This window comes from Equus caballus, chromosome 3 (assembly GCF_041296265.1).
Source record: "Equus caballus isolate H_3958 breed thoroughbred chromosome 3, TB-T2T, whole genome shotgun sequence".
Classification (NCBI taxonomy): Eukaryota; Metazoa; Chordata; class Mammalia; order Perissodactyla; family Equidae; genus Equus; species Equus caballus.
The window spans coordinates 42,422,249-42,449,202 of record NC_091686.1 but is presented as its reverse complement, the minus strand read 5'-3'; the positions used below and the strand labels follow the sequence as shown (position 1 = coordinate 42,449,202).

Sequence of the window (26,954 nt, the reverse complement as noted above, 5' to 3'; positions counted from 1 at the left end):
AACTAGAATATACAACGGTGTACTGGGGGGCTTTGGGGAGAAGGAGGAGGAAAAAAAAAGGAAAGAAGATTGACAATAGATGTTAGCTCAGGTGCCAATCTTTAAAAAAAAAAAAAAAAAAAGGTAATCACTTTTACATTTTAGTCCACTGTATGTACTGTTTTCTTCCACAGGGATCTGAGGCACACTACAATCAGACATCATTCCCCAACTTAACAAAACAAGACCTACCTTTTCCTGTAATTCAGCATCTGAATTTTCTAAATCTCTCTGAATATTTGCTCCTTGATCTGTCTTCTCTGAAATATTCCTTGTACTAATGGTTTCTTGGTACTCCTTCAGAAGAACATAAGTAGTTTTCAGTTCCTCTTTCATTTTCTGTCCCTTTATCATCAGAAGAAAATTAGTAAAACTTAATAGTGAACATCTTTGTCAGCACCTTAACCCCATTTTTATATCCAAAAAACGTTAGAAGAAGGAAACTTACTTCAGCTACAATTTCTTTAATGTTTTCTTTGAGTTGGTCTCTCTCCATTTGAAGGGCCTCTTGTACCCTTTTCAGTTCATCCCTTTCCTTCATTATAACTTTTATTTCTTCTTGACTTTCCTGAAGTCTCTCAGTCAACTCAAGCCTCTCGCCTTCTATACTTCGTAGGGACAACTCTTCAGCTTTGAGTTGCTCCTTTAATTGTTCCAGTTCACTCATTTTTTCCTGAGTCTCACTGTTTTCTTCGATGCTAATAAACTGTTCCTGTTCCTCATGAAACTCTTGGATCTTAAAATAATGATAAAATAAGTAGCCAAAATACACACATACATAAAACATGTGTGTTTATATGTGTGTGTGTGTGTGTGTGTGTGTGTGTGTCTGTGTGTATATAATATATATATTTTTTTGGGGAGGGGGGTTGATTAGCCCTGAGCTAACATCTGCCACCAATCCTCCTCTTTTTGCTGAGGAAGACTGGCCCTGAGCTAACATCCATGCCCATCTTCCTCTACTTTATATGTGGGACACCTGCCACAGAACATAACCGCTGAACCACCAGGCTGGCCTCTGTATGTATATATATATATATATTTTTTTTTTTTTAAAGGAAAAAACCCAGGATGCTCTCCACAACAATTGAGAATGTACACAGTAACCTGTGCAATTCAGTTAGGTACCTTCCTCAGGTTTTCTCCCACTGTTCCTTCACCCCCAATTTACCTTTTTCTGTAATTCTTCATTGGTTGTTTCTAATTCCTTTTGAGAGGTCGACAGTTCGGTTCCTCTCTCTGAAAGATTCTCTCTCAGCTTAGCAATAGTTTCCTCCTGTTCTTTCAGGTGACCACGAGCAAATCCAAGTTCCTCTTCACTTTCTAGGTGCTTTATTATTAAAGGAAATTGTAAGAAATGTATAGAAACACTATAACCACGACATTTTAACTCCTTTTTCCAAAGGTTTAGTTTTTAGGAAAATATTTGCTCCCAAACTATTTAAAAACCACACACATGGGGAAAAGGGTGAGACTTACTTTAGCCATTATTTCTCTGTTTCCTTTGAGTTGGTCACTTTCTGACAGAATAACTTCTTGCAGCCTCTGTTGGTCATCTCTCTCCTTGGCTACAGAGTTCGTGTCATCGCGACTGTCCTGAAGTCTCTCAGACCACCTGAGCTTTTCCACCTCTGTTCTTAGTAGTGCTGACTCTCGGGCTTGGAGTTGCTCCTTCAATTGCTCCATCTCACTCACTATTTTCTTAGTCTCATTGTCTTCTTCTTTCATATTGCAGGACTCTTCTTGTTTGTCTTGAGCCTCTTGGATCTTAAGAGAATCACAACACAATTGATATCCAAAGATACTTTATTTTATTTTAGAGGAAAAGAAATCAGGATATTTTCTAAAACAATTAAGTCAGGATTCAATGGCTCATTTATAGAGCAATCTTTCTACTCTTCCATCATTCAGATATTTAACATTTATTTATTGAGGGCTCACTGTGTTATCAGTACCCTACTAGAGGCTGGAGATAAAATAGTAAATGAGACTTATACGATCTCTGCTTTTTTGAGACTTATACTTTAGGGAGAAAGACATTATGCCAAATCTTACCAAACAGATGTGCTGGGTTCTCCCAGGGTATTAAGAACAAACCTAACCCACTGTGAGTGGTGAGGAAGGACTTCCTAGGGGATGGAAATCTTCAGCTGAGATCTGAAGGATGAGAGCCATGGTTAGGCAAAGGAGGGTATGGAAATACTGCACGTAGGGAGACCAGAACATGTGAAAGCCATGAGATGAGGAAGAGCAGTAGACTGGAGTTGCAGGAATCTGACTGAGCAGGAGGAGAGGGAGCTGAAATAAGGCCAGAGACCAGCCAGGTCTGTGATCCAGGGCCTCACAGGCCATATGAGGGATTCTGGTCTTCGTTTCAAGAGTAACAATAAGCTATTAAAGGGCTTTAAGAAGAAAAGATCACTTGGGTTCCGAATGGGGAATGAATTAGAAAAGAATAAGAATGAATGTGGGGAACCAGTTAGGAGGATATTGCAGAAAGCCAGGGAAAGAAAGAATAGTGGCTCAGATTCGGGTGTTGGCCATGTGGAGAGGAAAGAGGATTTCACACAAACACACCTTAAAATCAACAAGGTTTGGTCTTGGATTAGAGAGTGAGCAAGGAGGAACGGACACTAGTAGGGATGACAGCCAGACTTCTGACTGAAGCCTTGAGGAAGAAGGTAGTGCTTTATGAGATGTGGAGGAATAGATTTAAAGAAGGGTTGAAAATAGCTTTGTTCGCTTTATCCTTTCCTATAATTTAGCCTTGCTTTTTCTAAAAAATTTTGAATATTTAAGAAAATAGCTGTCTTCTCTGAAACATTTTCTCTCAGTTTCAATAGTTTCTTAGCATTTATGAGCAATTTTTAGTTGCTTTGTTTCCAATCACTTCATAATTAAGAGACATTTAAACAAAATTGGTAGTAACATAACTATAACACAAATGCCCCCTTTCCCAAAGACTTGATTCTTATAAAACACTTAAATGGGAGGAAAGGATGAAACTTACTTTAGCCAAAGCTTCTCTAAAGTCTTCTTTCAGCTGTTCCTGTTCATCTTGAAGAGCTTCTTTTACCATTTTAAGGTTATCTCTTTCCTCAGTTAGAGATTTTATTTCTTCAGGACTTTTGACGAGTTTCTCAGTCAGCCTGAGCCTTTCCGTTTCCGTGCTTGCCAGTGTTGTTGAATCCTTGGTTTTGGACTCTTCTTTCACTAGCTCCAGTTCATCCATCGTTTCCTGAGTATCACTGACTTCTTCCACATTAAGAAGTAGCTCCTGTTCCTCATGAAGCACTGGGATCTTTTGAGATTCATAAAATACCAAAGTTATTATCTGGAGAGTATTATCATAACTTTTCTTTCCAGAGCAATGAAAGTGATCTTGAACCCTCATGGCCTATTACAATTACAAACTCCTATTTATTCATTTTCCTTTGATTCCTACTAAAGCTACTCATGACTGTTCTGCCAGTCATATTGTCATAGTTTTCTTTTTCTCCAGCTTACATCCAAAGTGAACTAATCCTTGCACTTTCCCAACAAATTGTTAATTCGGTCAGTTGCATGCTTCTCCATTTTTCTATACTAGTTTCCAAATGCTACAGGAGAAAAAAAGTCATAGTTGAACAGATTATATACCAATAAATGACTGGATCTCATTCTCAAATGAGCTCCAATGCTACTTCTCAATTTTTTTATGCGTAGATTGGTTCCCCTTTCCCATGATCATTAGTGATACCACATAAGTTTGCATGTCATATTTCTGCATTTAACATACTGGAATTGAAGGATTTTTTTTACTAGGGGAGAAAGAACAATGTCTTATTCAGAGCCATAGTCTCAATGCCTGGCACATAGGCTTTTAACAGGTTGGTCCAGTTATCCCAGTGTTTCATTTTCTCCATAGTATTTGTCATCATCTCAAGTGATCTCATTCAGTTGGTTGCTTATTTATCAGTTACCTCCTTCCACTACAGAGTAAGCTCCATGATCACAGAGATTTTGTCCACCTTGTTGCCATTTTACTTGTATAACCCAGGGATGTGTCTGCCACAGCAGATACTCAACAAATAATATCCAGTAAATCAATGAACCAGACTTCAGTCACTACTTACTGCTTATCTTTCCTTCAAAGGAGAAAGAAAGGAAGAAAAGACAAACCTCTTCTTCTAATTCAGTACTGGATTTTTCCAGGTTCTTCTGAATATTTATTATTTGAGCTGTCTTCTCAGAAACATTTCTTCTTAGTTCATCAGTAGTTTCTTGGTGTTCTTTTAGATGCATGTGAGCAATTTTTAGTTCTTCTTTTGTTTCCAGACCCTTTATTAGCATGTGAAGTTTAAAGAATATTTTAACAACATCATCTCAACACTGCCCCCCTTCCCAATTGGCTCAGTTTTAAGGAAACACAACAGATGAAGAAAAGGGTCTAACTGACCTTAACTTCAATTCTTCTTATGTATTCTTTAAGTTTCTCTCTCTCTACTTCAAAGGACTCTTGTAATTTCTGTAGATCACTTCTTTCTTTGGTTATGGATTTTATGTCCTCATAATTTTCACGGAGTTTCTGAGCCAACTCTAGCCTCTCCATTTTCATACGTTCCAACGTTAATTCTCGGTTCCTTAATTCATTCTTTATATTCTCCATGTCATTCATCTTTTCCTGCATCTTACTCATCTCTTCTTGTACACTAAGAAGTTGTTGCTGTTTTTCTTGGAGTTGTTGGCTCTTAAGAAATAAAGTTTTTATTATTACCATTTTGCCATATTATCTTAAAATTCTTATGTAAAATGTACTTTGCCAAACTGAGAGAATCATTATCACAGCCCTGCACACTACCCTAGTGGAAACAGACAAGCAGCACTGAAAGTAAAGCAGCTTCTAGGCATAGTGTCTGTACTGGGCTGAATAGGGTCCCACCCAAAATTCAAGTCTACCCAGAACCTCAATGTGATCCGATTTGGAAAGAGGGTTTTTGCAGATGTAATTAGTTAAGGATTGAGAAGATACCCTACTGGACTAGGGTTGGGCCCTAAATCCAATGAGAATGTCCTCATAAGAGACGGGAAAGGACGCACAGAGACACAGAGAAGATCCTGTGAAGATGGAGACAGAGATTGAAGTGATGCAGCTACAGAACAAGGACTATCGAGGACAGCGGGAGCCAAGGATAGCACGAGGCAAGGAAGGACTCTTCTCTAGAGCCTTCAGAAGAAGCATGGTCCTCCGACACCATGATTTTGGAATTCGAGGATCTAGAAATGTGACAGAATAAATTTCCATTGTTTTTATGCCAGCAAGTTTATGATAATTTGACACAGAAGTCCTAAGAAACTAACATAGTGTCACTTGGTTAATCAAGGAGGCAAAGTAAAAATGCGAAAAATTTAAAAAGAAAAGAGACTGACTAAATATATAGATGTACCTGGCAAATAAACTGTAATTCCTCATCTCTTAAAACCTTTTTGGATAATTTATTTTTAGTTCCAATAAGGTCTTTAGGGGATGGCCCACACAAACACTGAGGCATTAACTTTTACATAAGCCTATTGATATCGCCTCTTTGGGAGGAGTATGAAATAGACAGGAGGTTTTAGTAAATTCAATTAGGTTATAGTGAAAGGGATGAGAATTAAGAGAACATATATTAGGAAAAAAACATTCCACAGAAGCACAATGGAAACACTACGCTATTTATAATGCATGTAGCACTGTTCTTAGGATAAACAGAAAGATATCAGTGGGTCCATTTTAGAATTACTAGAGCAGTACAATTGTTCTAACAGTCTTAGCTCTTACACAATTATATTACAACAGCACCTTACTTCTAAAAAAGAAATAATTCAGGAACTTGCAAACATCTAAGAGATGGTAATAGTGACAAATCTTAGAGTTTAGAGAATGACTAATATAGCTCTATATAAGGGCAGGAGCTTTGTTTTACTGACTAATGTATATCAAGTGCCCAGAACAGTGCCTGGCCCACGGTAATGCTCAATAAATATTTGATGAATGAATGAATACATCATGAGTAGTTTAGATGAACCAAGGCCCCCTCTCATTGAAAGACTCTAGGATAATATAATACACACAAAAGAGGTTAGCCAAGATCCTAGTGTGAGTTCAAACTGTCCAAAATATTAGCAGTGAGAGCTGTTCATCTGGGAGGTACATTCTATTTCTGGAATTTAGGTCTATTAGAACCAAAATTTATCACCAAAAAAAAAAAAAGTTTAGTCAGGAAATATGGCCAGGAAGATAACTTTAAAAATTCACCTTTTCCTTTAGCTTTTCTTCAACTTCTGCCAGTTTCTCACAGGTCCTAGAAAGCTCTTTCTCTTTCTTTATGGTACAGTTCTTTTCTTGTGCAACTATCTCTTGTTGCTTTTTAAGTTCACCTCTAAGAATTCTTAATTCTTCCTGGTTTTCAATGGTCTAGAATTTTTAAAAAGTTGAGATTAAATGACACTAGCTTACATTTAGGAAATCAGGTAAAAATCAGCATTTACCTCAGCCTGAAAATGGAGAAATCATGGCAAACTATATTGGAAAAGACTAACTTAAAAAGAAAGTGAGTCTATTTTGATCATGTAAATGCCAAGAATCTGCTTTCTTATGCTGTTTCTTTATTGCTCAACTTACATTCCTACCACGAGAATTAGAACTGGATTTAGTATTCCATCATAAGAGGTTTGCTTGTTTTCTACCCTGAAGCCAAAAGAGACTGTTTCTAAGCTTTCATCGATAGATGATGAGACTGCAGGTTATAGGCTTTTCATATGCTGGGATGGCTTTGATTTTGAGCAAGCTCAAAACAGCAGCCGTCCTTTGCTAGCATTAATTGGACTAATCTTAGTTATTATGCTTAAAGAGTGACATTCTCAAGTATCAAGACCAAAAAACATTACAAGACAGATACCGAGAAGAAAATACAACTTTTGTCTGTACTCTTATTTACATTCAGCTCTTTGACCAAACAGACAATCCTAAGAAACATGGAAAATTACACAAAAGGTCAGGGTCTACTGTGATCCATAGCAAACTTCTGAAAATATTAATTTCAATCTATTACACATTAGATTGCCCCCACATATAGAAACAAAAACTAAAGTAGGTTTGAAAATATTGGCAAACATTAACAACAATTAAACATGAAATTTAAGAAAAATTACAACAGCATAAATAAAATAGAAACACTTAGGAACCAATTAACAAAATACGTCCAAGATCTGTACATTGAAATCTATACAACACATCACTGAGAGAACAGTTTATAGAAAGATACACAATAAGCACATAAAAAGATGCTCAACATCTTTAGTCATTAGGGAAAGGCAAATCAAAACAAGGTTACACCCAATAGAAATGGCTAAAATTAAAAACACCAATAATATGAAGTGTTGGTGGGGATGTGGAGCCATCAGAATTCTCTTAATGTGCTGATGAGAATGTAAAACGGTGCAACTATACTTTGGAAATCAGCCTAGTAAATTCTTACCAAGCTAAACATACATCTCCCTATGACCCAGCTATTTCACTTAGATCCATACTCTAGAGAAATAAAAAATATATGTTCATAAAAACATTTGTATGAGAATGTTTATAGCAGCTTTATTCAAAATACCCAAATAGTAGAGATAACTCAAATTTCCATCAATATAGGAGAAAGGCTAAACAAATTGTGGCCTATTCATACACTGGAAGACTACCAAGCAGTAAAAAGGAGTGTAGAAAGAAGTGAGACAAAAGAGCACATGCAGTGTGATTCTATTTGTGTGAAGTTCTAGAAGAGACAGTGAGCTGAGGTGGAAAACATCAGGACAGTGACTATGTGGGGCAGAGGATGAGATCAGGATTGCCTGGGTGGAGGTGGGAGGGAACTTGCTGGGGTGGAGAGAACATAAGTAGAGACGTTTGTCAAAAGTCATCACACTGGACACTCACATCAGATACATTTATTGCATGTAAATTATACCTCAATAAAGTTGTAAAAATCTAAAACATACAAAGACAAAAACACATTGCTGAATCCCACCATTCCAATACTGTCCCTCAGGTCAGTCTTCAGTTGCTCCTTTTCTGCAGTAACACACTCTAACATTTGTCGCAGTGCTGTTTTCTCCTGTATTAAAGAAAATAGCTTTCTCTGTTGTTCAGTTAGCTCATTATCAACATCTGCAATCAGCACTTGGGTTTTTTTGGCTTCCAAACTCTGCTTTTTATCTATGCCAACCATCTAAAATATTAATACATTAGAGAAGAATTTCTTAGTAACAGTTTTAATAATAAAAATAGCCAAACTTCTATTACTTATTATGTACCAGGCACTATTTTCACATAGTGACACATTTAATCTTCCCCATAACCTTACAAGGTAGGCACTATTACTATCTCCGTTTGACAGGCAAGGAAACTGAATCCCAGAGAGGGTAGGTCACTTGCCCAAGGTCACTCAGAGAAGTTATCAGGCTTTGAATCCAAGTGGTCTGGTTCCAGAGCTCGTGCTCTTGTGCCTGTTCACTGGTAAGAGCTATGTGGACAGCTGTAGATAATTCACAACTATCTTCATGTACGATGGGTTAACCTGACTTTATGAAGGAGTAAGCCAGCTTAAACTCTCCCTCTTTATTTCTTTCCTTCAAAAGCTGGAAACCATAACTTATGCCCTACTACTAACAAATCTTTATTTTCAGAGTTTTATTATGGATAAGAGGGCAAAAGAGTTTTGTTAGAAACATATTTCATATTATAGTAGCATAATTCACCTTTTCATATTTTTCATATACTGCTTAAGAAAAGCATGTTATATAAATCCATTTATCCATAAATAAGTCTTAACCAAAGGTAACCTGATACATGGACTCCTTGGTAAAAGGAGACAAAGATTGATGTTACCAGTATGAAATTAGGGTATCACCATATAATCCTACACTAGCCCAGTAAAAACACTCAGCTGAATATTGGTCACAGATGTTTAAAAAGTTTTTATAATAATCTATATTTAATTAGAAAAAAAGAAAAAGAAAAAAAATCATCCAATGACACCAACTTCACACAACCACTATTAGAATTCGGGAATATTTCCTTCCAGAGTTTCTTCTATTAAAAAATTTTTTTTAACATTGCAATTATGACTACTTTACATATAAGATCCTTTTTAGTTTTTCTTTCCCACTTAGATTAGATGATATGCATTTTCCCATGCTGTTACATAATCTCCAAATTATAATTTTTAGTAGTTGCTCAGTTCTCTAGAGTGGATACAGACAAACCATATTTCATTTGGCTAGCCCCTTCTTTTTGGCAATCTGCATGAGCTTCTACAAGGATGAGCAGAGAGCTAACTACAACTACAGGAGAAATTAAGGCAGGAACACAGAGTCTTTGGGATTAGTCAGTCAGCTACTATAATTCAGAATCTTGCATCTTTACTCCTAAATATGGAAATGTACACAAAACAAAGCAGATTGAGACAAAGTGCAAAACTGAACTCAGCCTAGAAAGTATTCCAGCTAACATGGTTATGAGAAAATCTAATAGGTCTAATTATTAAGTAAGGAAAAAAATTGTGTCCTTTATATGAGAATAAGCCTACTAATCACAAAGTTTAAAATTTCTGTTGAGACACACTAGAGAAACTCATTTCCAGAGAGAGACACATCAAGCAGGATTGAAAACGGGCACTCCTAGAGGCTTCATGATAGACCTACCAGGCTATCATAGGCTGCCCTCTGGTGCTCTGATAAACAGGTTTATCTGGAAATCCCTAGACCCACTGCTTTATCCTCATGGGTGATTCCAGCATGAACACGATTTCACAAGACCAAGCTCACCTCAGCATTGCATCCCAGATTTCAGAAACCCTGATGAACAGAATGGCCCAGGAGAATTTCCAGTTAGACCCTTTTATCAACACAGATGATTCCAGCATGAACTTAATACCACAGACTGGCTGGTCCAGTGAGTGTAACTCTCCTTTTCCCTCACTCCGCCTCTACTGCTCCTTCTCATGGGGCCCTGTGACTGCATTTTGCATTTGTTTAAAAGCGGCTACTGACTGTGTATTTATTTTCAAAAAACTATTGAAAAACCTTTCCCCTTATAAAAGTGGAAGTTATAAATTTTAAATCAAGGTCAAGTGCCTTTGGCCCATAGTTGACCCAAAATATAGATAAACTGAGAATACAAGATATAGAGCAAGTGAAAATGCTTTCTAGGAAAGAATGACTGAAGCATAGGGAGAGAGGAAGAGAAAGCTCCTTTTCCAAGGCAGGAATATTGTACCCCAGAGTAAATGGGAAAAAAGAAGCTCATTATATAGAGTAATAGTATATAAAGGTATATAGAGGTTTATTTACATAAGTTGTATCTTACTGAATTGTTCTTTAGTATGTATCTGTTTTTATTTAATAATGTATCCTGGAAATTTTCCAATTGTAGATAATGTCTACTTTAAAGAAATTCCATGACTATACAAAACTCTATTACATTTCTATACATTAACAATAAACAATTAAAAAAGGAAATAGAGAAAACAATCCATTTACAAAAGCATCAAAAAGAATAAAATATTAAGGAATAAACTTAACCAAGATGGCAAAGGCTTGTACAATGAAAACTACAAAATGTATCTGAAATACATTAAAGACACAAATAAATGGAAAGACGTCTCATGTTCACAGATTGGAAGACTTAATATTGTTAAGAAGTCAATGCTACCCAAAGCGATCTACAAATTTAATGCAATCCCTATAAAATCCTAATAGTGTTTTGCAGAAATAGAAAAATCCACCCTGAAATTCATATGGAATCTCAAGGGACTCCAAACAGGCAAAACAATCTTGAAAAAAGAACAGAGCTGAGGGTCTCACACACCCTGATTTCAAAACTTACTACAAAGTTATAGTAATCAAAACAGCTCAGTACTGGCATAAAGACAGATATATAGACCAATGAAATAGAAAACAGAGCCCAGAAATAAACCTTTGCATATGGTCAAATGATCTTTAACAAGGATGTCAAGACCATTCAATCATAAAGGATGGTATCTTCAACAAATGGTGTTGGGAAAACTGGATATCTCATGCAGAAGAAAGAAGTTGGGCCCTTACTTTACATCATATAAAAAAGTTAACTCAAAGTAGATCAAAGACCTAACCATAAGAACTAAAACTGTAAGATGCTTAGAAGAAAACATGGGAGAAAAACTTCATAAAGTGGATCTTGCCAATGATTTCTTGGATATGACACCAAAAGCACAGACAACAAAAGCAAAAATAGATAAACTGGACTACATAAAAACTACAAATTTCTGTGCACCAAAGGACACAATCAACAGAGTGAAAAGGCAACCTAGGAATGGGAGAAAATATATGCAAGTCACACAATTGATAAAGGGTTAATATCCAGACTATATAAAGAATGTCTAAAATTCAACAACAAAAACCAAACAATCCAATTTAAAAATGAGTAAAGACTTGAACAGACATTTCTGTAAAGATATACAAATAGCCTACAAGCACATGAAAAGATGCTCAACATTACTAGTCATTAGGGAAATGCAAATAAAAACCACAATGAGATATCATCTCACACTTATTAGGATAGCTACTGTGAAAAAAGGAGAAAATAATACGTGTTGGTGAGAACTTGGAGAAACTGGAACCCTTGTGCACTGCTGGTGGGAATGTAAAATGGTACAGCCATGATGGAAAACAGTATGACAGTTCCTCAAAAGATAAAAAACATGATCCAGTAAATCTGACATCCAAAAGAATTGAAAGCAGGGTCTCAGAGAGATATTTGTACACCATGTTCATAGCAGCATTATTCCCAACAGCAAAAAGGTGAAAGCAATCTTAAGCGCCCATTAATGGGTGAATGGTTAAACAAAATGTAGTATATACATACAATGGAATATTATTCAACCCTAAAAAGGAAGGAATTTCTGATGTATGCTGCAACATAGAGGAACCTTGAGGACACTATGCTAAATGAAATAAGCCAGTCAAAAAAAGACAACATACTGCATGATTCCGCTTATGTGAGGTACCTAGAGTAGCCAAATTAAGAGAGAGAGAAAGTGGAAAAGTGGTTGCTAGGGGCTAGAGGAGGGAGGGAATGAGGAATTGTTTAGTGGGTATAGAGTTTCAGCTTCACAAGATAAAAAGAATTCTGGAGATTGGTGGCACAACAACATGAACGTACCTAACACTACTGAACTGTTTGCTTAAAAATGATAAAGATGGTAAATTTTATGCTATGTATATTTTACCACAATTAAAGATACAAAACAAACAAAAATAAATTTATACATATATATATATATATATATATGAATGACTACTACTCCAAGCTATGGATGTATGAAAGATTATTTCACCATTCTCCTATTGGTGAACGTTTTAAATTCCCAGTAGTAATTATTCTGGATTAAATAGTATTAAGTATAATAACAATGAAAAATAGTATAAAAAATTCTGACATATAAAAGGCATTTTTGAAAAGTAGAAATGCATTGTAAATAAATCAGTTATATAAAATTACAGGCAATCCCGTTATGGACTGAATTATGTCCTCCCAAAATCCACATGTTGAAGCTCTAAGCCCCAAAATGACTGTATTTGGAGAGAGGGCCTTTAAGGAGAGTAATTAGGGTTAAATGAGATCATATGGCTGGGGCCCTAACCCCATAGAACTGGTGTCCACTCCAGTAGCAGAAGAGAACCAGAGCTCTCTCGGCTCACACACAGAAGGGCCATGTGAGGAGAGGTGCCATCTGCATGATAGGAAGAGGGCTCACCAGAAACTGAATTTTCTAGCTCCTTAACCTTGGACCTCTAGCTTCTACAACTGGGAAAAAGTAAATTTCTGTTGTTTAAGCTACTTAGTCTATGATATTTTGTGATGGCAGACTAATATACCTCCCTTTTAAAAAATCATCATTAGCATCCTAGCCTTTCCTGTATATAATTAAATAACCAGCAAAGCAGCTCTTCTCCCCAGGTTTCAGGACAAAACAAACCATGCTGCCTAGAATAAGCTGAGATTTAAGCACAGCACAGCTCTAGAAACAGACATGAACACGACACACACATCGATAGTGAACTCTCAACTAGTACACAAAATCTGATATAAAACAAATATTTTACCCATAAGTAATAATAAGCACTCAATCTTTCTTACATTCTTAGAATTCAGAGGGGCTTTTAAAGATGTTTAAAATACACCAGGCCTCGGAAAATATCAGCTCAAAGTTTGAACTAACATTTTTGCCTTTTCCTTTTCCAACTGATTGTAAGCAGTTATATCTGAAGTTATTTCAAAGACACTAGGGCTAATCTTGTAAACTGTTGTTAGTTATTCACTGTGAATAATCAATAAGATTGAGGTCACCATTATGTACTTAAGTGTCTGAAGTTAAGGAGAAAGCTCACATATAGTATATGAAAACTGGAACAGAAATACCCTTTACCTTTTCCTGAAATTCATCCAAATTTTCTCCTATGTTTTCCTCTATACGCAAATTCCTGGAAGTTTCCTCAGAAATTTTCATTTTCAGTGTGTTAACTGTTTCTTGGTGTTGTTTTAAAGACTCAAGAGCATTTCGTAATTGTTCTTGGGTATCTATGTTCTTTGTCAGAGAAAGGGAACACAATTTCAATTAGAATAATGTGAAACAATGAAAATAACTTTATAGTTACTACTTGATCATAAATAATAACTGATGGCTCCTGAACGTCTTGAAGAGGCTCTGAGTTTTCAGTTTACTCTGTCAAAGCCTCACCATGGTCACGGTGTCCTGAATGTCACTTCTGAGCTGGTCCCTCTCAATCTGCAGGCTCTCTTGGAGCTGTTTCAGGCCATCTTTTTCTTGGGTTAAGGTTCTTACTTCTGCTAAGGTTTGTTGAAGTTTCTCAGTAATCAGTGCTTTCTCCCTTTCGACAGTTTGCAGCCTAGAATCTCTACTTTCTAATTGTTGCTTCAGCTCTTTCACTTCATTTAACCTTTCTTGACTCTCAGCTGTTTTCTGCTGAAGTTCCTGGGTTTTGTAAGAAAGCTTTAAAATAAGAAAAAGTTACTGTGAGAAGCAGAGCATCTCACATTCTGTGGCATCTATATAGAAGCCAAACCCCAGAAAACTAAAGACCATTTCCATAGAGGGTGTGTTGTACCAACCTCCATGTTCAAAGCATCCAAGCTTAAACCAAGTGTTTGAGCTTCTTTAGAGAGATTTCCTATGTTCTGACTCATTCTTGCATTCTCCTCAAGGACCATCTTATACTTTTGCTCAGTTTCAACATGTTGATTTTTAAAATCTTGGAATTCTTGATCAGTTCTTTTGTAATTCAACTGGCTAGCTGCTAGGTCACTTTTAGTTTTCCCAACTTCTTCAAGTAAATCTTGAATTCTACTCTCTTTATGAACTACTTCAGAAAACAATTTGTCTTTTTCTGATGTTATTTTATAGAGCTCTTCAGATTTGTCATTTATCTACGGAAAAGAAATAAAATTTAGCTATGTTAGCAATATAAGATCCACTACAGCAGTTATCAGGAAAAGAAAAGCTTTATCTGCAAAAAAGAAAAAAGACATTGAAATTAAGCACAGATTTGACTGAGGAAAGGTAATATTTTTATTGTCACATCTTTATAACAATATATTATCCTGCTTAACTTTACCATCAAAGTTTTGTTTGGGTTCTAGTAAGGATTGAGTGGAGAAGAAACACTTAATTAGGATGTCTTTATTTCCTTATCTATCATTCTAAAGTGTTTTCTAACTTTATGGTGTTTCAGGCATCTTACGGTTTTTCTTAGAATTTGACTTATTATTTTCTTTCTAAAGGCTTTGAATGCAGCTCAGATTTCCAAAAACTTAATCCATGAATAATTTAAATTTTAAATAACTTAAATTTAAACTATTATTTAAGTAATTAATTTAAACCAACAATATCCAGCTTATAAATAGTTTAATCATTGTGAAAGATAAAGGAGAAGGAAGTGGGAAAAAGAGAGGAGAGCCAAAGTTGAGACAAAGGAGAGGGAGCGAGACAGTAGAGCTCTTGTAACCACAGGCTCAGGGTAGGAGGCAGGTCTGTGTAACTCAGCTTTTAGATCCATAACTATGTGTTGGGCTAAAAAACAGCATGTACTTTAAAGAGTTTTTAGGATGACTAAATAACGTTGCTAAAGTTGTTTAGCATGATGCTCACCATGTAGTAAGTACTCAAATTCTTGTCCTTTTTATTTCTTTCAGAAAGGCAGAAAAAGGAAAGGCTGGCAGAAGGTTTCCGGAATTGCTCACTAGGCTGCAATATTTACGTCGACCTCTAAAACTTCATCAATGCCACCCTCTTTACCTCCTTACTCTCCTTTATTCAACATAGTGATATGACCACAGCAACAGCACCAAAAAAGATAAAGACTAAGGGTGGGCCATCAATCTCTGTTGAAAAGCACTACATCTGAGGACTATAGAAATGGCCCCTACATGGATCTCATTACTAAGTATACTGTTACATATTCTTTGAAAATGTTCCTAACAAGCAGGGTCAAATGTTTACAGTCTCTTCACTGTTACTTTAAAACAAACTATGGCAAAATATTTAAGGCAATATTGCAAGGGTTTTTATTTCAAAGTAAGAGTTATATACCTCTTTCCTTAGCATTTCTACTTCTGAGGGTAAAGATTTCAACTCTGAGAGCAAATTAACTTCTTTATGCAAAGCTTCATTTTCTTCAACTTCTTTATTCAGTTCTTTCTGGAGATCAGTAATCTTTCTTCCTGATTCCAAATTACAGAGCAAATCTAGGATATTTTTGGTAAATTAAACAGTTTGCAGTTATTGGGACAATTTAAATTACATACAAACTTAGATTACTTAATCAGATTATATAAAATTTATTAAAGAAAGAACCAGTGTTGGTCAACAGGTAATCCAATTGTTAAAAGTTCTTGAATCGCCTTTTTCAAGATCAGGTCCAATTCATTTGAAAAATAATTCTTAAACCTTTATAATTTGAAGTCCATGGAAACACTTATAAATACTGACACCAAATGATATTGAAATTTAATATTAGGCTACTTACAAACATCAGAGAACAATGGACTTTTAATCATTGGAATGGAGGTGCAAAATCCTTTAGGCAGTTGGATTTGCAAAGAGGTAAGTCTGAAATTATAAAATACCTTTTGGAACTTTTCCATCTATAAGGCAGGTGAGTTTTGCTATTTCATTAAAAGAAGATTGTAATTCTTTCTCCAGATCAACTTGCATTTTCTTCTTTGCCTCCAACTGCCTTTGATATAACTGAATATCATTTTCCATTTGCTTGCATGCACTTGCAAGTTCTTTCTGAGAGAAACAATACAAATTCACAAAAATGTAGTGATCATTACAACTGCTTTATTATAAATATAACAAAAATCACTTACCATTTTCTCTTTCAGCTCCAGATTTTCACTCCTAAGACAGGCTGCTTCTCTCTTGGCATCGAGGGCTACAGCCTCAGCATCGAACAGAGTCTGTTTCATCTGTTTGAGGTCTTGAATGTTTTCCTATACACACAACAAAAAGGATTTCCTGAAAGCTAACTTTCTTAGAGTTGGAAAAGACTTTAGAGAACACACACACAGATGTCATTCCTAACAAATCAAAAATGGTGAAAATACGTTAATCACCAAATTTTTTTTAGGATAGATGAAAAGAAATGACATTTTCGAAAATAAAAATATTTTTAAAAATTCTGGTTATCTTTTTCCAAATTATAAAAGCACTATATAGAAGTACTGTAATTTAAGAAATCTGTTATTGTTTAAAAAAGATTAACACAATTGTTGTTCAGCTAGCCTGTTAAAGTTTCCTATGTATTTTTAAATTATTCTCTCCAAAACATGACAGGTGAGCAATTAATAGTTAAAATTAAGAATATTAAATCACAAACTGAAAAAAAAAAGACAAACAATCCAAAAGAAAAAGAGAGAAAAGATACGAACAGGCAACTCACAGAAGAGAAAATGTAACTGATAAATACATAAAAAGATCCACTGTGTCATTTTTAAAGAGAAGTAGCATTTTAACATGACTTTAGCTGACATGAATTCAACCATATGTCCTTGGGAAAACATTAATGCATGAATGAATGAATGAATAAATAAAGAGAAAGAAATAAAGAACAACTTTTAAAAAGTGGGCAATTCTGCTTGCCACTCTGTCAGTAGACACTCGAAGATTATATGAAAGTACCTTTCTTCCCAGGGCCTCCAAACAGTAACAACACTTTTAAAAAGAATCATTTGTGATTAATAGAAGGTAACAAAAAGTACTCTGACAAGTTCAAATGAAAACAAAAGAACAACAGAAACTAAGATTAAAAAAATTCTAGCTAGTGGACAGCCCCGTGGCCAAGTGGTTAAGTTCACGAGCTCCACTTCAGTGGCCCGGGGTTTTGCTGGTTCAGACCCTGGGTGCGGACATGGCATCACTCATCAGGCCATGCTGAGGCAGCATCACACATGCCACAGACAGAAGGACCCACAACTAGAACATACAACTATGTACTGGGGGGCTTTGGGGAGAAGAAGAAGAAAAAAAAATGATGACGACGATTGGCAACAGATGTGAGCTCAAGTGCCAATCTTTAAAAAAAGAAAAAAATTCTAGCTAGAAACTGTTGCCTTTTAAAAAAGGGTGTTAAAAACTAGAATCAAATAGATACTTTCTTGAAGTAATCAGGTGGATTGAAAGCAAATAAAAAAATTTAACAATTTCACCATGAGATTCAAATGTTACTTAATGCCAAGATCTGATATCTTGGCTGAGATCAACTACATACTCCTTCATGCATTTGTATAAAACAATTGAAAAAAATTAAAATGTTTTTTGAATTACTGGTTTTTAATGGAAGCTCACGCCTAACTTACTTGCATTCACTCAAAGAACGATGTCCTCAACTCTCTGAGCGATTCTTTATCTGTAGAATGGCAATGATACCAACAGTCCCTTTCCCATAGGGTTACTGATAGGATTAAATAAAATACTAAATGTAAAACAACTACAACAACGCTCGGCACACAGTAGGCTCAACGTAAGCATTTGCTATGATGATGGTGATGGTACACTATAAATGCCAACATGATTACACAACAAAATAAACCTGATTTTTACCAATGAGTATGACAAGTCCATGTTCACATTTTCTGATTTTTGAGTGTCTATGTATTTCTGTAGCTTTTTAATCTGGTCTTCCTTTTCTCTAAGCAGCTCTACTTTTGAACTTAATTCATTCTAAAAGAATCAAAGGAGAGTGAAACACGATTTAATTGGATCTAAATTCTAAGGGATTAAAAAGAATTTACATTTAATAGTTTAGACAGTAAAATTTAACAGTTGATAACTTAAAAAATATAATTCCTTCTCTTTTCTGAAATCATGTTCAATTACATATGATGTACATTTTATAGTTCTAGTCCCTTATCAACAGAAATATCAACATAAAAGCTCACCTCAAGATCTTGATTATACACTTCTGCATGCTTAACTAAATTCTTTAAGTTGGAAATTTCATGAATTAGTTGCATCTGTAAGAGCATGTGAACAGGCAACAGAGCAAACCAATAGTTAAACAGAGCAAAAAAAAAACAAAGACAGCATTCATTCACTGCTTCAGAATCACCTAACACAGTAAGAAGGGCTGAGAGATAACTGTTCAAGCTACTGCAACAGAGCACCTCATTATTTAAAAATACAAAAACTCTCCCAAAAGACCAAACCCAACTAACCAAACGAAAAATCCCAAAACCCCACAAAACAAAGAATTTTCTATGTTTCCTCAGCATAACCCAAATAACAGTTACATCATCTGTTAATAAAGTTACAATAACATCAAAAGTACATTAGTAGGCATCACTTGGAGGAGATGAACTGTAATCAAACTTTTAAAAAACATTCTCTGAATAGATTTTTGTTTTGGGTAAGTTAAGTGCATAAATGTATTTACCCTGTAAGATTTTTTCTTCCCATGAATTAGCCATTTAGCTTTACACTGGCGTGCTTGTTAATGCGTTGTGATGTGGAATGCAGGTTTGGATTAGGCTGGTTCCATGTGGTGCTCACCAAAGCTACAGAGGTATGCACAGCATTACCAACTATCTACCCTGTTGGTTTATTCCACAGGGAATATTGGAAAGATGATGTTATCGCTTTACATTGTCCAACTGTCTAAAAGTATAAAGAATACTTAAAGATATAAGTATTTCTATTAAAGTTTCCTTTCTATCAAAATATCTATAGCATTACCTATCTCAGTACCATAAACTTTTGTGTTCAAAACAAGTAAACTACAATTTCCTAAGATAAACATATTTTTCCTTAGAATTATTTAATCTTAATAATCAGATGAGTCCTTAAAGAGTAAAAGCAAATTCTAGTAGAATGCAAGCAACTGGCTGTTTCCATCCTAAACTAGTTTCAGATTTCAGACTAGTGTTGACGTTCTTATTTTAGGGCAGTATCATCCAACAGAAATATAATGTGAGCCAAATTTGTAATTTAAAATTTACTAGTAGCCACATTAAAAAATAAAACAGGTAGAATTAATTTTAATAATACATTTTATTTAACCTAATATATCCAAAATATTGTCATTTCTTCATGTAATCAATATAAAAAAAAAATGAAATATTTTACATTCTTTTTTCATACTGAAGTCAATTCAGACTGGCCCCAATTCAAGTGCCCAGCTGCCACATGTGGTGAGTGGCTGCCCAATTGTTTGGCAAAGTTTTAGACATTTGTATAGGTTGTAATTTAAACTGGCTTCATCTTTTACCTCTTCTTCTCTGTTTCTAACTTTCGTGCAAGAAAACTGCCTATTTCTAATTTTTGTGCAAGAAAAGCACATTTACCAAAAAGAAAGAACTAAATGATCATTCTTAATTTTGGAAAATATTTAGAAAATAAAGATTTAGAAGGAAAAATTCTCCCACTTCTCATTTGAAATAGCACTTCATTTGAAGTATTGGTTCTCATAAACAGAAAAAGATGAAGCAACTTTTGTAAAGATCTGAGTGTAACCTTCCAATAACATATTGTTTAAGATGCTGAGCATAAAGTGTACAATACGATCAAAAGTTAATCTGTTGCTGCTTAAGAAAACAATGCAGATTTCAGCTGTAATTTTCAGCAGGTGAAATGAAATACTTAAGTTCTTAAGACAAAAATCTCCAAGTTGTGAAAATTATAAAATTAAATAAATCAAGTTTTTGTCTTAAGAACTTAAGTATTTCATTTCACCTGCTGAAACTTAGAGCTGAAATCTGCATTGTTTTCTTAAGCAGCAGGACTGAAATTTCTCTTGTTCCCTGAGCTTGATGATACTGACCTTATTTCTCCCTCTAAAATCACTATTTAAACATCCTATATTATGATATTCCCACTTGAGAATTATCCACAGCTTTGGTGATTTTTGGTGAAACCCTTTGGCAAACCAGGGCAATGACATAGGTCCTAAAGCCATAATTTGACTTTTACTCTTTTTTGGTTAAACTTTTCCCCAAAATATATGTTTTGGAACATATTTTACTGCATACACATAAACTTACAATATTTTCAGTTTAAAATGGAATGGATATTGTAAAACTGTCTTTGAAAAGAATAAGTTTTTATTACTTAATCTTTTATGTTACCTTACAGAACCTAGAATTTCAATTTATGTCCAAGAAAAACTGAAGAGAATAGGATTATTTTCCCCTTTGACTGTGGTTAAAAAAGAAAAAAAAATCCAGATGTGAGATTCAAGTCATACATTCTGTTATTTTGTAATCTTTTTGAGTGTGACAATTCAGTGAGCTTCAGTTTTTACTAATTGAACATATAAATGATGTAATAAAAAATTAGAGAAATTACTGCTACACTTATGCCCGAAGTTAATTTTACGTCATATTATTTATAATAAGAAATACACAAAAACTTAGATGAAATTTTGGAGTTCAAAGGGGCCTTGGCAAGCACCTGATCTAACCTCAGGGGTGGAGACGGGCAGGAAGGAAGCCCTATGAAATTCGGTGCTTGCTCAAGGCCTTGTCAATAATGCGTGCCAGGCTTGAATCCGCAGTGAGGTCGGGAGCAGCAAAACTGGGGCTTAAATCCATGGAGTCTGGCCCCAGAGAACCTGTTCTTAACCACGACGCCAGACCACCTCCTCTCAATAAAATCCAGTTTTATTGACTGAAGTCCACTGTTTTTTTCATGACATTTTGCATTTTGTCAATATGAGAATATTAAAAAAGGTAAATGAAACTCTGGAGAACTTACAAACTTTTGCGTCTTAGGATATAATACCTATGAAATGTAGGATTAACTAATTTGTAGGTAGAATGGAAATAACAGATTTGGCACAGGATTCTTTTTTCCTTTTAAAAAGGAAAAGAGGGTGAGAAACTAAACAATGACACAGAGGAAAAATGATTGTGTCCCTTTGGGCTATTCATACAGAAATCTGAGAAGCAGCTGCAAATTAACTCATACTTTAACCACACCAAACACTGGCTCTTAATTTTGGAGGGAATCACAGATCACTTCACAAGTCTGATAACAGCTATGGATTCTCGTTCCCAAAAAATGAGTGAGTTCAAAACTTCTGCAAAATAATTTCATCGTGTCTATAAACTCTAAGTTAACGACTCTCTGCACTAAGAAATCTCTTGAATCTTTTGGACAATTTCTGTCTCCAAAGTCTGATGATTTGGGGATTAGGTTCTCTTAACATGTAGCCTAACATTATACACTGAGAAAATTTAACTAATCTGTTTCATTTCTAAAAATTCCATTAAAACTACTTCATATTAGTTATATTAATTTTTACAATAACTCTCTTATGGAAAAAGAAACATGCAAAATCAGCTTTCCCAGCTATTCTAATAATGTTCTAACTACTTAGGTACATACTTTCTAAAGAAAATGAAGTCCATTAATATGTAGTATCCATACATAAAACATTCACTAGATATTAAAATTCATATTGGTCTCAGAAGGAAACAGCTATGCTCTAGGCAGCAATTCTGGTATACTCAATAAATTATTGATAACATACAAATTATCAGGAAATAATTTCTTCAAGATTAATTCATCAATAGGCAGATTCACCAAACCTGCTCAAAGATGTTTTTGATTCCTTCCTCTTCTTGCACACAAGCACAAGTGAAACAATTATGATTTAACTATTTTTAAAGCAATATAAATGAACTGATTATTTCTTAAATTCTCTAAATTGTGTGTACAAATGGAAAATGGTTGGGTTTTCAATATATCAACCTTAGAAATAAACATCTTTAAGAGAATGATACTTTTAAAAGTGTGGTTTTAGGGTCCAGCCTGGTGGTGTAGTGGTTAAGTTTGTGCACTCCATGGGTTTGGATGCCAGGTGCAGACCTACATAGCACTCGTCAAGCCATGCTGTGATGGTGTCCCACATACAAAATAGAGGGAGACCAGCACAGATGTTAGCTCAGGGACAATCTTCCTCAACCAAAAAAAAGAGGAAGATTAGCAGCAGATGTTAGCTCAGGGCCAATCTTCCTCACACACACACAAAGTGTAGTTTTAGTTTAGTTTTGTGTTTCCACATCTTTTCATCTTTTACCTCTTGATCTTTTTCCGCTTTTCTTTCTAGAGCCTCAAATTCATGCAAATCATTCTTTTCTTTTAATTTCGATTCCATTTCTTCATTTTCTCTTCTTAGTTGTTCATAGTCTAGTACCAGACTATCATAGTTAGCACGAAGTGAATTCAACTCACTTTCTAAGTTTTCCTATTATAAACAAAACCAGATTTTCAAGTCAGAGAGGATTCAAGTTCTTTGTTTTGTTAACTAAAATCTGGATTAGTCAAATAATTCATTTAACCTTGAATCATTTGGTAGTTTGGGCCATTCTCCAATATCTTCCCAATGGTCTAGCTTGATCCACAGCATAACAAAAGGTCTGCCTTTTGGTAAACTAGCTAACATAGAATAGAGGAAGACTATTTTCAAAGAGATAGAATTAAAAAAGAAAGAAAGAAAGAAAGAAAGATCATATAAACAAATGCTCTGCCTGTGCCTGACTGTTAAAATTCAGTCGGGAGTAGGAGTAGGGCACATAATGGGAAGTCATCTGACCACAGATCCTTAAGCTCCTTGGTAATAAAGCTGATAATGTAATTCTCCACCTGCTTGACTCCTGTTTAATTTCTCAGACAGCTCTGAATTTAGGAAGTGACACGGAGCCATTATTTATTGACCTCTAAAACTCCAACGGCTGCCAGGCCTCACCGTGCTGAGCAGAGGCCTGTTTCTGCTTTCTGTTCTATCATGAGGAAGAGTAAGCCATGAGTTAAAAGAAACTAAACCAACACTAGGGATTTGAAAAAAACAACAAACCTTCCAGAGTGTTTTAGGGACACAAAAGCATATAATTCCCCATAATAATTAATTATAAGAACCATTACATCTAATTATAATGGTTAGCTAATGATAATAACAATTCCCAAGAATCACTGCAATTTTATTTCAAAATTAAAATGAAATTTTCTTTAACAAATACATTTATATGACTATGTTATATTTCTTTGAATATTAGCAGCCTAGAAAGCAAACATGGAATCTAAACTTACTAAAGTATTCACTACAGTATTCCTTATTTCTTAAAGTTTTGATAAGACTATATAATTTTATTTACTTTCATTTTTCAGTATTATTTGGCAATATTACCCTTCCCTGATACACCATTCTACTTTATGCCTGAGAATTTTGATACTTTTAAAATCAGCCCTTTTTACCTTCAAGGGATGGCCCAAGGCAAAACAGAAACTTACCAAAAAATCATAGATAGCAAGATCTGCTGGTAAAAACTAGAAGCAAAGGTTTACCTATTCCCACACTTTAGGAAATGTTTAGCCTCTCTCTGCATGCCGCAGTTACCAACGAGGAGTGTAACAAGTTGGGGAAGCCTTAATAAGAACCTCAACTACTACTGAAACAGTCAGAGCTAGAAATGTGCCACAACAGCAAACACCAATAACAAATGAATTTAAAGAAGAGTAAAAGGATAATGTTCTGTAAAATACATTTAAGTTACCTGACTTAGTAGTTTTGTTGCTGGATTCCACTCTATCTCAGTTAATGTATCAAGAGTATTACTGAAAATATCAGACTCTGAATAGAGAGCTATAATTAGGGGGAAAAGAAATTTATCCATAAACATGTTATTAAGTTTCCTAAAACTCAAATTATAGATTAAAAAAATTCTGATCTGAGGTAATAAGCTCAAATTAGTTAATATGTGCTCACAGTATGAATGCCAAGAATATACAAACAGATGTGATCATTTATATTCTCGTGTGAATTAAGATCACTGGTTAGAATTAGTGATAAAATGTAGGATCCTTAGTACAATACATTCATGCGCGGCATAAGGACGTTTCAGTCAAGGACGGACTGCATATACAACAGGCGTCCCACAAGATTAGTACCACAGAGCCCAGGTGTGTAGCAGGCTGTACCACCTAGGTTTGTGTAAGTGCACTCTGTGATGTTCACACAACAACAAAATTGCCTAAAGATGCACTTCTCAGAACACGTCCCATCATTAATCAACGTGCGACTGTATAGGTTAAAAGGAGAAATTCTAAATTTGAGATTTAATCATTGTAAGCAGATTTTTAAATGCCCCTAAAAAATACTTATAATGTTAGAGACAAACTTTGCAACAGATTCCTGTGTAAATGCTACCCTTTCAAGATTAGCAAAGTTTAAGCCAGACATTATATGGGTACTAACTTAATGAGCAGTGATTAAAACAAAAACAAAAAATAAAAATATCTGTCTCAAATGTTTCAACTACAGCACATCATTCTTAAGAGATCTGGAAAAAATAGAGAACTTCATGAATGTTCACTTTCTTAAAATTACTTATTTTTATCATCGTAATCACATCTAAAATACATACATTTTATTTAACTGTGTTTATCACATTAACTGAGTTATAAATAAAGTCTCTCTTTATAGAGATACTTTTATAATTAAAAGTAGTTGAAGAAGAACTCACATTCATCAATTTCTCCTCCTAAAGTTAGAGCAGACTTATGTGTCTTTGTTGTTACATTCTCTGGTACATTAAACTCATTTACATAGTTTGAATCCTTCATTTTGTTAATTTTGCCAACACACCAAGTGACTCTTCGTTTTTTTTTAGCCTAAAGAAGAAGAAATCAAAATTACCTCACACAGATCTGGCTCAAACATCATAAAACAAGGGAACTAGTTTCCATTTTTAACAACCATTGACTTGGTAGAATTCTTATTCAGCCTAGTTTAATATCTTATCAGTCTAAGGACATCCTGAGATAAGAAAACATATTCAAACTTTTCAAATTAGTGTTAACTTCATAATAAATTTGATGAAACTATTATTTAAATTTCATTTTGTATTTGAAGGCTTACTTACAAGAATTTCTGCAAATTTACTGAAAGGAATTAGTTAAGTATCAATCCTTCAAGTAATCTGGTGTTACAGAAGACAGCACAGCCACCAACATAGTGACCAAAAGCACTTCTGGGAACCCAGCCTTAACTGGGAAGGAACAGACAGGCAGCCCATTTGAACTTCCCTCAGCAAGTAAATCTTCCACAGGGCCATTCCCATGCCAATTCTTTTCCAGTTTATAAAGCTCACGATCCAACCAGCGCTCCTAATCTTGTTCCTTCCGTTCTCCCTTGGGACTCTGCTCCCTCAGGTATCTGTTCATCTGTCGTCTTCACTACCTTCTTCCACTGGGCTTTAAGAATGCTCAAGCCTCTGTTTTCTGCTTTTGATTTTTTCAAAAACAAACTCTTGACTCCTTCCTTCTCTCTAGCCAACATTTTCTTTTAGTTTCTATGTTCTCTTCTTCCTCGTCTCTCTACTTCTTCCTCATCCCTCCTGGGATACCTGTCTCCTGGTTCTTGTCCCACCCAGCTAGCTGTCCTCATCACTCACTTGGCTTTACTGCTTTCTCTTTCTCTGACCACCGCCTAAGTGTTTTTCCATATTTTACAGGTATATTCCTCTCTTGTCCCTTTACTAGAACAAGCATTATCTCATCTTTTTTGATCCTCTCAACAATCCTCTCTTACTACATCCACTTTATAGATGCCTGAGTGTCCAAAAAGTTTACATGAGTTGTGTACAGTCATACAGCCAATTGGTGGCTGAGCCCATGCTTGTAACTTCAGACCTTATCCACCACCCATTCCACTGCGTTGCCAGTCAAGATTATCTGTTGTCCCCAGAATATATGGCTTCTGCTTGAAATGGCCAGCCCTTTCCACAGCCTGCTCTGCAAAAGCACATTCATATATAAATCCTTGACTCCCATGACCTTCAGCTCAACTCCATTCGCTCCCAAAGCCACTGGACCCTGTCATCTGAAACTCATAAACCTAGAACTCCTTCCACCCCAGTGATTCAGTTAATCCCATTATAGCTAGTTAGCTTAAGAGGGACATCTAGTCTCTTGATCCACTGTTTTCTTTCTGCCAGCTACCTTTGGGCTCTCATCCCATCATCTTAGATTCTATAGATCACCAGTTCAATCACATTTTTGGGTCAATGGTCTCAAACTATTAGACCCATTCTGTGTTCCCCACACCTATCCTATCACAATGTACACTCAGATGAATTACACTGCCATCTGAGCTTTTATTAGCCTCCTGAACACTGTGTGGACAGCCAGAAGACTGGCTACCAACATCACCTGGGCCCTTAAGGCTGCCTGGCAAGACTCCTTGCCCCCTCGTTGGCTTTCTTTTACATTCCCTACAAAGGCGAGACTATTTCAAACCCTTAGCAGGTCTACAAACTGTGTCTCTACCATCTCCAGCCACCACAGAAGAAA

At 35.4% G+C, this 26,954-nt stretch overlaps 1 protein-coding gene across 7 annotated transcripts in view; it reads right to left on the bottom strand.

Annotated features, from left to right (window-relative positions):
* The window catches only part of CENPE (centromere protein E), an 85,543-nt gene that overhangs the window by 31,633 nt on the left and 26,956 nt on the right, over window positions 1-26,954 (bottom strand). For 2 of the 7 annotated variants that reach the window (XM_023637600.2, XM_023637601.2), the window contains exons 14-33: window positions 25,127-25,274; window positions 24,158-24,246; window positions 22,684-22,851; window positions 18,548-18,622; window positions 18,210-18,329; window positions 16,478-16,600; window positions 16,232-16,397; window positions 15,696-15,850; window positions 14,219-14,533; window positions 13,827-14,099; window positions 13,515-13,673; window positions 8,076-8,276; window positions 6,317-6,475; window positions 4,478-4,768; window positions 4,201-4,359; window positions 3,050-3,340; window positions 1,519-1,806; window positions 1,211-1,369; window positions 488-775; window positions 232-384 (exon numbers count right to left, since the gene is read on the bottom strand). In XM_023637600.2, coding sequence (XP_023493368.1) covers window positions 232-384; window positions 488-775; window positions 1,211-1,369; window positions 1,519-1,806; window positions 3,050-3,340; window positions 4,201-4,359; window positions 4,478-4,768; window positions 6,317-6,475; window positions 8,076-8,276; window positions 13,515-13,673; window positions 13,827-14,099; window positions 14,219-14,533; window positions 15,696-15,850; window positions 16,232-16,397; window positions 16,478-16,600; window positions 18,210-18,329; window positions 18,548-18,622; window positions 22,684-22,851; window positions 24,158-24,246; window positions 25,127-25,274 — 3,780 coding nt within the window. The remainder of the gene's footprint in view (window positions 1-231; window positions 385-487; window positions 776-1,210; window positions 1,370-1,518; window positions 1,807-3,049; window positions 3,341-4,200; window positions 4,360-4,477; window positions 4,769-6,316; window positions 6,476-8,075; window positions 8,277-13,514; window positions 13,674-13,826; window positions 14,100-14,218; window positions 14,534-15,695; window positions 15,851-16,231; window positions 16,398-16,477; window positions 16,601-18,209; window positions 18,330-18,547; window positions 18,623-22,683; window positions 22,852-24,157; window positions 24,247-25,126; window positions 25,275-26,954) is intronic. The other 5 variants (XM_014738832.3, XM_070263323.1, XM_023637604.2 and 2 more) reach the window with 4 other exon arrangements.